General features: G+C 35.9%; 1 protein-coding gene across 1 annotated transcript; it reads left to right on the top strand.

Moving 5' to 3' along the window:
* Positions 1 to 9,882: 9,882 nt before the first annotated feature.
* LOC112801609 (uncharacterized) lies at positions 9,883 to 12,949 on the top strand. Its single transcript, XM_025844435.3, has 8 exons — positions 9,883 to 10,320; positions 10,525 to 10,607; positions 10,903 to 10,986; positions 11,361 to 11,436; positions 11,524 to 11,596; positions 11,785 to 11,858; positions 12,321 to 12,414; positions 12,652 to 12,949. Exons 1-8 carry the CDS (start codon positions 10,068 to 10,070, stop codon positions 12,713 to 12,715), a joined length of 801 nt encoding a protein of 266 aa, XP_025700220.1. The 5' UTR covers positions 9,883 to 10,067; the 3' UTR covers positions 12,716 to 12,949.
* The last annotated feature ends 1,924 nt before the right edge of the window (positions 12,950 to 14,873 follow it).

Genomic DNA, 14,873 nt, shown 5'->3' with positions numbered 1-14,873 from the left:
TGTCTATGTTACTGTGAATAGTGTAAAAATTCTCAAATAAATACTAGACTAATGACTAAGGATTACATAAAAAAGGTAAAACAGTCTTTTAGTGACAAAATCCACTTCTGGGTTCCACTTTGTGAGTGTTTGGGATGAGATTTGATGAGATCCACATTCTAGGAGGCCTCTAGGGCATTAAACGCTGGCTAGGGGGTCCTTTATGGGCGTTAGACGTAGGTCTATTCTCCTTTGGGTGCGGGACTGATAAACCCATATTTTGTGATATATTTTGTGCTTAGTTTGAGTGATTTATTCAATCCTTCACCCACTTATTCATATTAATTGCATGGTTTTACTTTTCCTTCCTTATTATGTGATGTATGTGAAAAACATGTTTCCTATGCTTTAAAATTAATTATTTTAATTACCCTTTATTATCATTCGATGCCATGATTAGTGTGTTGAGTAGTTTCAGATCTTCTAAGGCAGGAATGACTCAAAGGATGGAAAGGAAACATACAAAAATGGAAGGAAAGCACAAAATGAGTTTCTGAAGAAACTGGCAGCGACGCGACCGCATGGACGACGCGGCCGCATGCCAAGCGCGAAGAAGTAGCGACGCGGCCGCATGACTGACGCGACCGCGTGCCTAAAGAAGAACACCTCTGACGCGGCCGCATGACTGACGCGACCGCGCGACAAGGAAAACTCTAATTGACGCGACCGCGTGACCCACGCGGACGCGTGACAGAGGCCACGCACCAGAAATTGCAGAAAACGCTCATAGCGAATTTTGAAGCCCTTTTTCGCCTAAATCCAAGTCCAGAAGGCATAGACCAGAGGTTATGAAGTGGGAGAATGCATCCATTCAGGGGAGCCTCCAAATTTTAGTCACTTTCCATGATTTAGGTTTAGTTGGAGAGAGGTTCTCTCCTCTCTCTTTAGGATTAGGATTTAGATTTAGGATTTTATTTGCTTTGAGGATTATCTTTTTATCAGGTTCAATATTCCTTTTTCATTACTTGCTTTTCAATTTAGTATGAATTCTTCTATGTTACAGATTACTCTTTTGAATTAATGTTATTTGAGGTATTTTAGTTAATATTGCTTTCTTTTATTTATGTTATTGGTTATTCCTAATCTGAAGACATTTTTATTCCAGTAGATTTAATTCCTTTTCTTTTTGGTATTGGTTAAGAAATCAGTAACTCAGGAGTTATCTTAGCTCAACATAATTGATAACTGTTATCTTTGCTAATTGAACTGAACTTCAATAATCCCAACCTTTTCTTAGGAAATAAATAGGATTCGAAGGTCAAACTAATTAGTCCCTTGACTTTCCTTTGCTTTAGCAAAGGTTAACTAAGTGGAATTAAGATTTAACTTTCATTATTATTGATAAGAATAACTAAGTCTGGACTTCCAATTTCTCATACCTTGTCAAAGGATTTGCCTTAGTATTTATTTATTTTAATTGCCATTTAAATTATTTGCCATATTCATTCCTCATTCTCAAACCCCAATTTACAATCTCCATAACAAATAATAAGAACACACTTCCCTGCAGTTCCTTGAGAAGACGACTCGAGGTTTAAATACTTCGGTTATCAATTTATTTAGGGGTTTGTTACTTGTGACAACCAAAACATTTGTACGAAGGGATTCTTGTTGGTTTAGAATCTATACTTACAACGCAATTTTATAAAATTCTTTACTAGCAAAATCCTAACGTCAAAATGGCGTCGTTGCCAGGGAATTGCAAACGTGTGCCTTATTATTGGTTATTGTAAATATTTTTCAAAAAAAAATTAGATTTTTATTTTAAATTTTTTTTATCTTATCTTATCTTAGTTTTAAATTTCAAAAATCTTATCATATTTTTTTTTCAAAAATCATATCTATTTCAAAAATCTTATCTTATCTTTTTTTTAAAAATCATATCTTTTTCAAAATATTTTCTTTTTTATTAATTTTTATTTTTATTTTATCTCACTACTATGAACTCTCACCCCTTTGGCTATGAGTCTGGTTACAATTATGTTGCAGGAAGAGGAAATTACAATGAGAACAGGCATCAAGGTTGGAACAATCAAAGATGGGAGGAGCCACAAGGATTTGATCAACCCTCATGGCAACAACCACCTCCAATGGACTATCAACAACCATTCTGTGATGCATATCAAGGCAATGGCTATGGTGGTGAGCACTCTTTTAACTATCAACAACCACCACCATACGCCTATGAACCCCCTCCTCAACATAGCTTTGGACCACCATACTCACAAGTCCCTTTTCACCATTCACTTCCATATGACCCTAACCCTCAACCACCATACCAACCACCTTATGAGCCATATGAACCATATATAGAACCACCCCGATTCCAACCCAATTACTCCCAAGAACCACCACCTCAATATTTGCCATCTCCATATCCATCAATCCAAGAGTTTTATGGTCCTACTTATGATACCCAAGCGGAACAAGAATCAAGGGATCGTCTCAAGGAAATAGTGGAAAAATTTCATGCAACCCTTCACCAATTAAATCAAGCGATAAGTCAATTAGCTTCCCAACGTTCGGACACTCAAGGAACCCCCATGGCTTCATGTGGACAATCTAATGAAGAACATAGCATGAATGAGATACTAGAAACTCCAGTGAACAGTACGGAGCATGACTTTGTACTGGAACAAGTGGAGGAAGCCGGAATTATTGAAGAAGAAGAAGAGGTTGAAGACTTAGGAGATGCAGAACCTCCATGGGAAAGTCTAGTCATAGAACCCCCTTCCAAGACGTTCGAAATTGATGCTGAGGAGGGTGTACAACCTCCAAGGCATGCCATGATTAAGGACTTGGAAGAGGTTGATCAAGAGATGGAGATTCAAGAAGAAGAAGCACAACCTCCCATGCCCTTGGAAAGCAGTAAAGAAGAGATTAAATTGGAAGAAAGCTACCAAGAGGAAGAGGATGAAATTAAAGAAGTTTGCAAAGAGGTGGAAGTTGTCAAAGAGCACAAGGGAGTGGAGCTTGAAATCACCTTGCCAAAGTTATTGGAGACCCCTCCCCCTAAGTTGCAATCATACTTCACAACATTCAAGTGGGTAAAATTCATATTCCTTAGCTTTCTAATCCCACTTGAATATGGGCTACTGGAGACGGATGGTCAACTTAGAGCTCTTTGTGGCATTAAGAGTAAGAGGAAGATAGCAAGTGGTAAGAATTGTCCTACAAAGTTCATTATGGTTGGAAGCTTTAAGTTTAAACACAAAGGTTGGTGTAAAGCTCAACTGAATGGGTCTAGGAAGCTGTTTGGTGGCTACAGTGAGAATTCAAATTACTTATCACCCAATTGGAAAAATACAGATCCCGACAAGGATGGGTGTAAAAGCAAAATTTGGGATCCTGGGATTTGCTCTGACACTTGTTACCCCGAGAGCCTAAGAATCTGTTTGAAGCTTCTTAAGGGCTTTACATGCTTAGTTTGGGACCCCGGAGGTTACTGGAATCACAAACATTGGTGGAAATTCTTGGATAAGTTCAAGCACAAGCCACCATAACAGGGAGCTCACCAAATGTCCGACTTAAGGACTTTAACTAAAAGTGCTAGGTGGGAGACAACCCACCATGGTATGATCGTTCCTTTTTCAATTTTAATTTTATTTAGTTTTGTTTGTTTTTGAATTTTATTTTATTTTATTGAACCTGGAATCATGCATAGCATTCACATTAAGCATTGCATTCTGCATTTTACAAAAAAAAATTTCATGCGACGCGACCGCCTCATTGACGCGTCTGCGTCACATGTGTGGGAGAGAATAATAAAATGAATAGAGAGTCACACGAGAGCGTGGCTGGAGGCTTGCCAATGGCCGAAATCATCCCATGCGATCGCGTCATATGGGAATAATGGCCTCCCACGCGACCGTGTGCCCCACGCGGCCGCGTGCCCTGGATTTCGACGTAAAAGGGTGCACAACCAATTATTGTGCTAGAGTGGTGCTGGATTGGTGCTGAACGCACAATTCTACCCACGCAGCCGTGTGACCCACGCGACCGCGTCACATTCTTCTAAAGCCCATTCACGCGATCGCATGCCCCATGCGATCGCGTCACTTAAAATTTGGCACTAATAATAATTTGAACAGAGAGTTGTGCGAGCGCGAGACTGCCCTCGTGCCAGTAGCATGAATTGTGTCACGCGACTGCGTGACCGACGCGACCGCGTCAACTAGTATCAGCGCAAGTCGCGCGACCGCGTGCCCCACGCGATCGCGTCGCTTACGCCGCACAGCTTATCCTAATTTGCCAAATATCTTATCTTTTCTTCCCCAATCCTAATTTTTCCCTCCTTCCTTTCTTACTCACTTCTTTCCCTTCTCATTCTTCTTATCTTTCATTTTATTTATTTGCATATTCCATTCATTGCATTTTAATTTAGTGCATATTTTTCTTTTCTTTTCTAAATTTATTATTTTTCCTTTGCTGTTGATTTTCTTATTTAACTATTGCATCTTTTCTGGTGTCATTTTGATGCTTAGTGACTTGTTTTACAATGTTGGGTAATGTTAATTTTTTGTCAATGTCAATCTTTTATACCTGTATTCCTTTTGCATTGGCATGAACTTACATTGTCTTTCATTACCGACTCTCTTCCCCATTGTTGTACATTTTGTCCTACTGGCATGCCATGGCTTCTATTGTTTTCTCACGTACATGTTGAAGCTTCCATGTAAATGAGACCCTTATCATTTGGCATTAACCCAACCATACTTCATTTATTTTCTTATCTTTATTTCTGGGTTACTTTTCTTCCCTATTTTCTTTCAGGATGGCCACCCGGAAGGGAAGCGGAAGACGTTTACATGCGGTGAGAAGACAAGTCCATCTGCACAATCTTTGGAGAAAAGCATCAGTTGGAACAACCCGTCCACCTGCACATTTTAGCATGCACCGAGGACGGTGCAATCTTTAAGTGTGGAGAGGTCGATACCGATCTCCATGGGTTAGTTATTTCCTATTTCAACACCAATGTTTTATTTTATTTGATAGTTCATTGTTGCATTTGCATATTTGTTTGATTTTTGCATATTTTACTACTTGGTTAAAGTAATAATTTTTTTTGCAAGAAACTTTTTATAGCATTTCACTAATTTGAATAAAATTTTTTTTTGTTACACTTGTTTGAAGTTGTATTTGGAACATGGTTTTTGAGCCAAAGAACACAACCTGTGAGATTTTGAGCTTATTTATATGGTTACATTATCTAACCATAAATTTTTATTCTTGTGTGTTTCTTTCTCTATAATTGCAATATCTGCTTTGTTCCATTCTATATGTCCAATATTTATTGTATTTACATGTTTGCATATGATTGAGGCCATTATTTGATTTTAGCTCACTTATCCTAAATAAGCCTACCCTTTACATCACCCTTGTTAGCCACCTTGAGACTTTTAACCCCCTTCTGTTCTATAACCACATCACTAGCCTTAAGCAGAAAAACAAAAGTAAAAATCCCAAATTGAATCTTTTGTTAGCTTAAGATAGAGATTATGTATCGACTAAGTATGGGGAAACTGTGGGAACATGGGTTAATAAGGGAATGTATCATGTTTCTAATTTATTTGAATATTGGGAATTTGGGAACCTACTCATGAAAAACCAAAATAGAAAAAAATAATATAAATATAATGGAAAATCCATGTGCATTGATAAGTTATGTTTCAGACAAAAAAAATCAATAAATAAGTAAGTGAATAAGGGGATAAAATTACCCCAATGTTAAGCTTTAATAAAGATCGATGCACATGTGATAAAATTAAAAATATATATATAAAAAAATGTTGGTACATGAGTATGGGAATTATACAAAAATGGGAATTATGGGTAGCTAGACATGATTTTAGAAGTTATATAGAATGTATGTATGTTAGGTGATAGCTCAGGTTACTCAAAGATTCAATTTATAGATCACTTAGCCATACATATATCCTTACCCTTACCTTAGCCCCATTATAACCTTGAAAAGACCTCATGATGTGTGCATTGGTACATTAAATATTTGTTGATTGGTTAGATGAAGAACAATGTTTAGAAAGCATGACTAGGGAAGAGTAGAGTGATTACCCTATACACTAGAGAGATTAGAATGATATACACTACCAGTGAGGGTTCAGTGCTTAATTCTATGTTCCCTGCTTTCATGAGCTATCTTCTTACAAGTTTACTTGTCTTTATTTTATATGATTTGAATTAGTGAAATCTGATTTATGTTTGTCTTGGAGAACTTATTTATTTTTAACCAAGTAGGTAGAAACATTTTTTGCATGTAGTTGCATTCATATAGATAGGTTGCATTTCATACATCCTACCATTCCTCTTCATCTTTATAGTTTCTCTTGAGCTTAGCATGATGACATGCTATTGTTTAAGTGTGGGGAGGTTGATAAACCCATATTTTGTGATATATTTTGTACTTAGTTTGAGTGATTTATTCAATCCTTCACCCACTTATTCATATTAATTGCATGGTTTTACTTTTCCTTCCTTATTATGTGATGTATGTGAAAAACATGTTTCCTATGCTTTAAAATTAATTATTTTAATTACCCTTTATTATCATTCGATGCCATGATTAGTGTGTTGAGTAGTTTCAGATCTTCTAAGGCAGGAATGACTCAAAGGATGGAAAGGAAACATACAAAACTGGAAGGAAAGTACAAAACGGAGTTTCTGAAGAAACTGGCAGCGACGCGACCGCATGGACGACGCGGCTGCATGCCAAGCGCGAAGAAGCAGCGACGCGGCCGCATGACTGACGCGACCGCGCGACAAGGAAAACTCCAATTGTCGCGACCGCGTGACCCACGCGGACGCGTGACAGAGGCCACGCACCAGAAATTATAGAAAACACTCGTAGCGAATTTTGAAGCTTTTTTTGGCACAAATCCAAGTCCAGAAGGCATAGACCAGAGGTTATGAAGTGAGGGAATGCATCCATTCAGGGGAGCCTCCAAATTTTAGTCACTTTCCATGATTTAGGTTTAGTTGGAGAGAGGTTCTCTCCTCTCTCTTTAGGATTAGGATTTAGATTTAGGATTTTATTTGCATTGAGGATTATCTTTTTATCAGGTTCAATATTCCTTTTTCATTACTTGCTTTTCAATTTAATATGAATTCTTCTATGATACAGATTACTCTTTTGAATTAATGTTATTTGAGGTATTTCAGTTAATATTGCTTTCTTTTATTTATGTTATTGGTTATTCCTAATCTGAAGACATTTTTATTCCAATTTCTCATACCTTGTCAAAGGATTTGCCTTAGTATTTATTTATTTTAATTGCCATTTAAATTATTTGCCATATTCATTCATCATTCTCAAACCCCAATTTATAATCTCCATAACCAATAATAAGAACACACTTCCCTGCAGTTCCTTGAGAAGACGAGCCGAGGTTTAAATACTTCGGTTATCAATTTATTTAGGGGTTTGTTACTTGTAACAACCAATACGTTTGTACGAAGGGATTCTTGTTGGTTTAGAATCTATACTTACAACGCAATTTTATAAAATTCTTTACTAGCAAAAATCCTAACGTCAGGGACGCCAGAATAGTGCAGGAGGCTAGTGTTGGACGTCAATTTTGGGCCTTCAATTCTGATGCAAAGTATAAAATATTATACATTGCTGGAAAGCTCTAGATATTAGCTTTCCATAGTCGTTGAGAACGCTCCATTTGGACTTCTGTAACTCTAGAAAAACTCTTTCGAATGCAAGGAGGTCAGATTCGGATAGCATCTATAGTGCTTTCTCTGCCTCTGAATCGGACTTCTGATCTAGCTCCTCAATTTTAGCCTGAAGTTACCTGAAATTGCATAAAAATATACAAACTTAAAGTAGAATCGAAAAATGTGAATTTTGCACTCAAACCTATGAAAAGTTAATAAAACTTAAACAAAACACACTAAAAACTATATGAAAATAATGGCAAAAAGCGTATAAAATATCCGCTCATCATTTAGTCATATGATTGTGAAGAGAAAGAAGAGAGGGTCATTTTGGTGTAATTAAAATTTTGATTTGAGTTTAGTTCAGAAGAAATAACGTTTTGAAGATTTGGAACTAATAACTTTTGTCTCTTTTCCTCTCTTGCTACTTTTGGCCACAAGGAGCAAATGAGCCAGCCTTGGGGGTCTTGGGGTGGTAGTGGAGGACTGTGATTGGTTAGTTTGGAGGTGGTTTAAAATAATATTAATATATCTATGGTGTATAACTACTAAAATTAGATGAATCGGCATACATAAAAACACATCAAAAAATACTTTTCTGAGCTACTAGTATAAATGACACTAGTAACTATTTAATATGAGAATATAACATGTATGATGAGGCATTAGCATTACTACAGTCATCAGAGAGTACTGGTGTTAAACTGCACCAGTAGACTGTGAACTCGGTCAAACCGATCTCCTGTTTTTAACTAAAACAAGTCAGGTAATATTATAATATTATTCAAGCAAATATAATACTAATATAATGATAATATTATATTATTATCTTTCTTCTCTCATGAATCGGGTACGGTTCGTCAAACTGAGACTATTTACAAAAACTAGAATTAAAAGCTCCGAATAGATACGATTCAAAAACTAGGTTCTTCGCGACTGCGTTGTCGAGCTTACCTCAAAAAAGGTTCTGGCTTAAAGATAACATAATGACAATGAGGATTGAGATGCTTGATGATACAGCAGAGGTGTTCCCTTCACTGATCTTCCGAAGAACTCTGTGTCTTTAGAAAATATCTCGCGTACTCAAAAACTAGGTTGTTACAGCGAGGCTCCAATCAAGAAGACGACAACGACGACCGGCACCGGGACCTGCTACCTCAGCTGCCGGCGAGGAGGACCACATGGAAGGTGTGCGTATGAATGCCAACCACGACAACACATAGAGCGGCGATGACGACCGTGGGGAAGGGGCGATGCTGTGTACGATACATTAGCGACACAGAGCGCGACAAACACGACCAGTTACAAGACGGCGACACTGAAACCACACATATGGATTACAACGGCCACAATGAAAGAGGTGACACCAACAGAAATTGTGCTTCACAGAGAGAGTCACGAGAAAGAGACAAGAGATTGGGTTTGGTTTGGGGGTGATTGATCACCATTAGATTAGGGCATCATGGTGGATTGGGGGGACGGTAGGCTGGTTTTTTATTTTTTATTTTTTATTTTTTGGGGAGGAGGGGGGTTGTTTTACCTGGAAACGACGCCGTTGAAGATTTTTACAATAAAAAAAATCATTACCAGGTCCGAATTCTTTAAACGACCAGTTACTATTTTTCCTAACTATGTTATATAAAGTATTTCGATTAACGAAAAACAAAATTTTCACCAGAGTCCCATTATTATTTAGTGATCCAAGTCCATTTACAATGCTCATCATTTTGGATTGGTAGACAAACGGCCCATCAGCTTCCAGCCGTTGAAGCCATACCTTTTCATGCTAGTTTCTTATTAGCTTCGACCATGAAGCACATAGCCGACCTGCTATTTTTGTGATTTTACTATATAACTAAGAATATTTTAGATTTTTTATTTATCACTATATGATAAAGACTTGACTGCTAATCTGATTGTACCTGCTATATTGGTGTACCAAAAAAGTAATTGATATATGTGAAAGTTTTCTAAAAATATATGATATCAACGTAACATGCATAACAATCACTAATTAAAAAGGTGAGAAATATGAAATTTTTTTCACTTAATTATTAATTTAATTTTTTAATTTAACTTTTTTAAATTAATAATTTAATAATATACTTTATCTCATATTTTTAAATAATAATAATTAAAAATAATAAATTTGATGGTTTCTAATATTATTTCTCTTAACCAAAGAGTCCAACACTATAGCAATTTGCGACTGTTTCAATCAGCTAAGCTAAAGCAAAATTCTGCCCCTCTATTGTATGTTAAATTGGTCCAAAATTCTGCGTCAGTTCCATGCTAAAGTTTTGGAGAAATTATCCCCAAAAGGAGCTGCAAAGATCTCCTAGTACTTGACGATGGGGGCCACTACTAGCAGTGCCTTAACTTTAACGAGATGCTCTCTCTCTCACTCTCACTCTCACCTTTACCGCAACGCTATCTTCAATTCCATGCGTAACACTTCTCTTCGATTCTCCTCATCCCCGCCAATCAACAATGCCAGAGCCGGATCATCAAGTTATGAAGCATTGCTGTTGGATGCCGGCGGCACGCTTTTGCAATTACAAAACCCCGTTGAACAAACCTATGCATCTATCGGAACCAAATATGGTTCGTATTCTTTTCCTTCTGTAAAGCCAAAATTTGTAAGAAAGAAATGGAAGCCTTAACAATTCAATTGAAATAAAAATCCTAGGTTTCAACCAAGCATTTGCAATTAATTGTGACTAGACCATACGTGATTTAATGAGAATGCATTTGAATGTTAGTGTTCTGATTTCTGGATGAAACGTGCTTCTCTATGTCTATCTTTAGGTTTGAATTTGACTCCAGCTCAGATAAAGCAAGGATTTAAGAGGGCGTTTTCTGCTCCGTGGCCTGGAAAGCTACGTTACGAGGTCCGTTCTTCGTCTGAGATGAAATTTATTTATTTATCTTGTAAATGCTTTGCAGGATTTCTCTTTTAAGTTTTGATGAATTTCGAATGTAATTGACGAACTAAAAAGTTTTCAAGTAATAGGTATGAAAACCAGTGTTGCTGAACTGAATTAAATGTCCGGGTAGAACTTTGTTCATGGTACAATTGACAAGTAATTTCAGGATTTTGTTTTTTCAAGGCTTTCCAGAAAAAAATGTTTATACAGTCATATCATTACTGCACACACTTATATTTTATACTTGTATTTTAAACAGGGAGATGGGAGGCCATTTTGGAAACTTGTAGTTTCTGAAGCCACTGGTTGCAGTGATGAAGATTATTTTGAGGAAGTTTACAAGGTGACCATTCTGCGTAGGAGACTGTTCTATTTGTTATATTAGTCCCAATTTATGATGATTCTCCGAATTAAGTTAATTTATCTGTGGATTGCACAACCGTTTTGGAAAATTCAGTTCTTACCTATCAAAAGATTCAAAACCTTGAATGATGACTTCGATAATATCTACCCTTTTTAATTGTTCATCTTCTGATCTTCCTTCTTGTTCATTCCTCAGAATTCATCTGTTGTTTCAATTTATCTATATATTATTGCATACTTACCCAGGAAAAATAAATTAGCAGGAGATTTTAAAAGTACCTGACACTTGCCTTCAATTTTTAAATACACAATATGACAGATGCTTGTTTCTGAACTTAGTGTTATTCATGTCAGTATTATGCAAATGGAGATGTGTGGCATCTTCCAGATGGAGCTTATGAAACAATTACTCTTCTCAAGGATGCCGGAGGTCTCACGAATCAAATATATCTTTTTCCTCCTTAACCATTGTTTTCTTTTGAGTTTGTCCCTCCTAACATGATAAACACTGGCACAGTTAAGATGGCTGTTGTATCCAACTTTGATTCCCGCTTAAGGAAACTATTGAAGGATCTTAATGTTTTGAATCTGTGAGCTTCTGTAGTCCCTTCAGTATGCTTTTACTTTACTCATGCATATTTTAGGGATTTATTGAAATCTTTCGATTAATGTTTATGCGAAACTTGCTTGTTGAACCTCTCTTAATTTGCTCAAATGTTACAGTGTCTGTGTACACCTTTCATAATGTCTGATTGATTATGTTCCGGTTTTACATTAGGTTTGATGCTGTCATTATATCCTCTGAGGTTGGATATGAAAAACCAGACCCGAGAATATTTCAAGCTGCTCTAGGTATATATGCTGTCTTTATGAAGCTTAGCATGTTTGTAATCAGCTTTCAGCTTTCTAGATGAACAATGAGAGAGAAATGGTTAATATTTGTCACATTTTCCTTGAGTTAATAAATGAAAATGTTTTCTTCCCGCAGGAATTTCTTTTGCTTCTTTCTGCTCTTCAATTTCTAAGGCTACCAGCGTGTTTTAATAATTTATAATTAGATATTCTGTGAATCGATACTTCATGACTTCTTGGTATAACAATTATAAGTTCAACAACAGTGATACCTTATCCTTCTCAGTGGATCGTGTGAGAAATTAACTGTTTTTGGCAACAACCTTTAACTCCTTTGTTTTTGTCTTATTCAGTTCTAAACAAAGATTAGAAAAAAATAGGATTTGTTAATTTCCTGTTATGTCAACCTTTGTGGTTCCATTAATGCTTCAAGTTTATTGAGTTCCACATTTGGTTTCTTAGATCAAGTAAATGTAGAAGCTAACAAAGCCTTACACATTGGCGATGATGAAAAGGCTGATAAACATGGGGCAAATGCTCTGGGGATAGATTGCTGGTAAGAGCTTATATAGTTCCTTATCTCAACTGTTCATGTCTTAATTTATAATGACACACGTGTTGATCATGCTGATCATTCCATATAATTCTGTTTACCCGCTTTTCCTGGAATATTAATTGATTTTAAGTTTTTAATTTTATTCATTAACCCTAAACGGGAGAATGGGAGATGCTTGTGAACCGAGTTGTCGCTTTTTCTTTTAAATGTCAGGTTTAAGCTAATTTCTTGAAACAGGTTGTGGGGGGTTGATGTGAAGTCATTCTGTGAGATAAAAATCCGGATACTCGATTCAAACTGATAGCCCTGTTGATGGAAACCGTGAAGTTTTTTTTTTATGTGTTTCTTCCTTTTTCCTCTCTTCATCTGAATCATGCATGTGATTTGTAGCACCAATTTCTCATTTGCGTGCTTTTGTGATTGAATAATGTTGTTGTCCTGATTTTCCATACATATTAGCAGAGACGTTGATGTGATATAAACATGGTTTCAGCTGAAGTTCGAATAGAAATTGCTGTAACTAATTTTTCCCGCTTAGGCTATGTTTGGTGTCCCTTAAAATATTCAAAGGATGACGGATTTTGATCTCTTCAAATACTTTTGAATAGGTTTGGCATGATATGCATTTAGCTACGAAACTTTTTTAACATAAGATGTCATGTTGAAAAAGTCAGGAAAAATATAAAAAATAACCATCATGGTGTCCTTCCGACTTTCCCAGCCACCAATCGCTTATCGCTGATGTGTCGGACTTTGAATTTTCCATCACTGTGTTCATCCACAAGTTCAAGGTCCCATTTCAGCGATTGTTATAAACCGTAGTAACTCGAGAGGAAAAGAGATTTTACCTTGGATAGAATGGGGGTAAAATTCGACTACTTGCATCAAACGAAGCTGATATTAAAACAATAATGCTACTTGTGTTAAATCCATGATGCACGAGTTTATATTTTAATTTAACGTATCAAATCGAAAATAATATTTTATAATTATAAATTTTTTAAATTTTGTATACCACTATTATTGTTATTATATAATAAATGTATTGAATATGCTGTTTTATTTTTATTGAAAGCAAAATACAAATAGAATAATTTAAAGTTTATAATATTCTTAACAATAAAAAAAGAGACTTGAAAAAATGAGACTTGAAAAAATAAGAAAATATATAACTATAATAGTAACATGTCAGTTTTGCACTAAACTTTATATCAAAAGGCTAATGAAAATTTATCGACAACCTACAAAGCACGGATACTTTGCTGAGTTGCCGTATCTGCGTGTCGGATACATTTCGGACACGACACTCACCGACACTCGTCCGACACGCGTGTCTGCTGTGTCAAAACCGTGTCTCAATAAAAAATAAAAAAATTCTTCTCCGGACATACTTGGACACACCTAAATACCATCACGTGTCAGCGTGTTCGGTCTTATTCTTAATATATATTCTTAAAATAAATTTAGATATAGTATATATTATTATTTATTAAAACAAAAAATATTTTAAATACTTGATATAATTAAAATAAGATATTAAAATAATTTAAAAAATTAATTCATATTTTAATATCAATAAAATATTAAAATATCATTACTGTTTATCTAAAAACTACTTTTTAATTTATATGTATTCATGTCCCCGTGTCATGTAATATTTTAAAATTCGTGTGTCGGTGTGTCCCGTGTCGTGTCGTGTCGTGTCCCGTGTCTGTGTCAGTGTCCGTGTGTCATTATAAAATAGCATACAATAGCAATTGGCATATAATGTTGTGTTTCGGTTACATATTTCATTTCAAGTTTAAAAGTAGAGTTACAGATAAATTAGTTATATCTATAGTAAATATTTGTACAAAAGTGTAATGATAACATGTTATTAAAATGAAAATACTATTTTTTTATCTAAATATTGTTAAAAACTTCTTTGAATACGACATTTATTGTTGACGACTTTGGATTGTTGTATTCGTCCAGATTTAGAACCTTGAGGCTACTGCGACTCTTCACTCTTGACAAAGCAACGCAAAGTTGTCCATGGGTGAATACTGATTTTGGCAAGTAAAGCCCTACATGTGATAGTGATTATTGACCCTGGCTCTCTTGTTGTTCATTGCAAAGTACACTGTTAATGAAAATTATTTCCGCTGGAACTTAAATGGCAATCCTGAATTTGAAGGGATCAAGTTCATTCTTGGAATGTACACTTTGTCACCAATATTTTTACTGGCCACTTCCGTCGCTCCCAATTACATTGTTGCCAAGTTCGTTAACTATTAACCTTGTCCCGTTGCATATCCCAGTATTATTATAGCGACTCCTGGCTTCAAAGTCAACTTGTGGTTGGGTAGTCTCGAACATTTGATATCATTTAGGAACTTTGGTGTGAACCACTCTTATTGTACATCTTCATTCTCATCAGCTTTGACATGTGTCAGAACTTAGATACTCCTTTTTCATTC

This window comes from Arachis hypogaea, chromosome 5, assembly GCF_003086295.3.
Source record: "Arachis hypogaea cultivar Tifrunner chromosome 5, arahy.Tifrunner.gnm2.J5K5, whole genome shotgun sequence".
NCBI lineage: Eukaryota > Viridiplantae > Streptophyta > Magnoliopsida > Fabales > Fabaceae > Arachis > Arachis hypogaea.
Note: the sequence above shows the minus strand (reverse complement) of the source record. Positions and strands in the feature narration are given on the sequence as shown.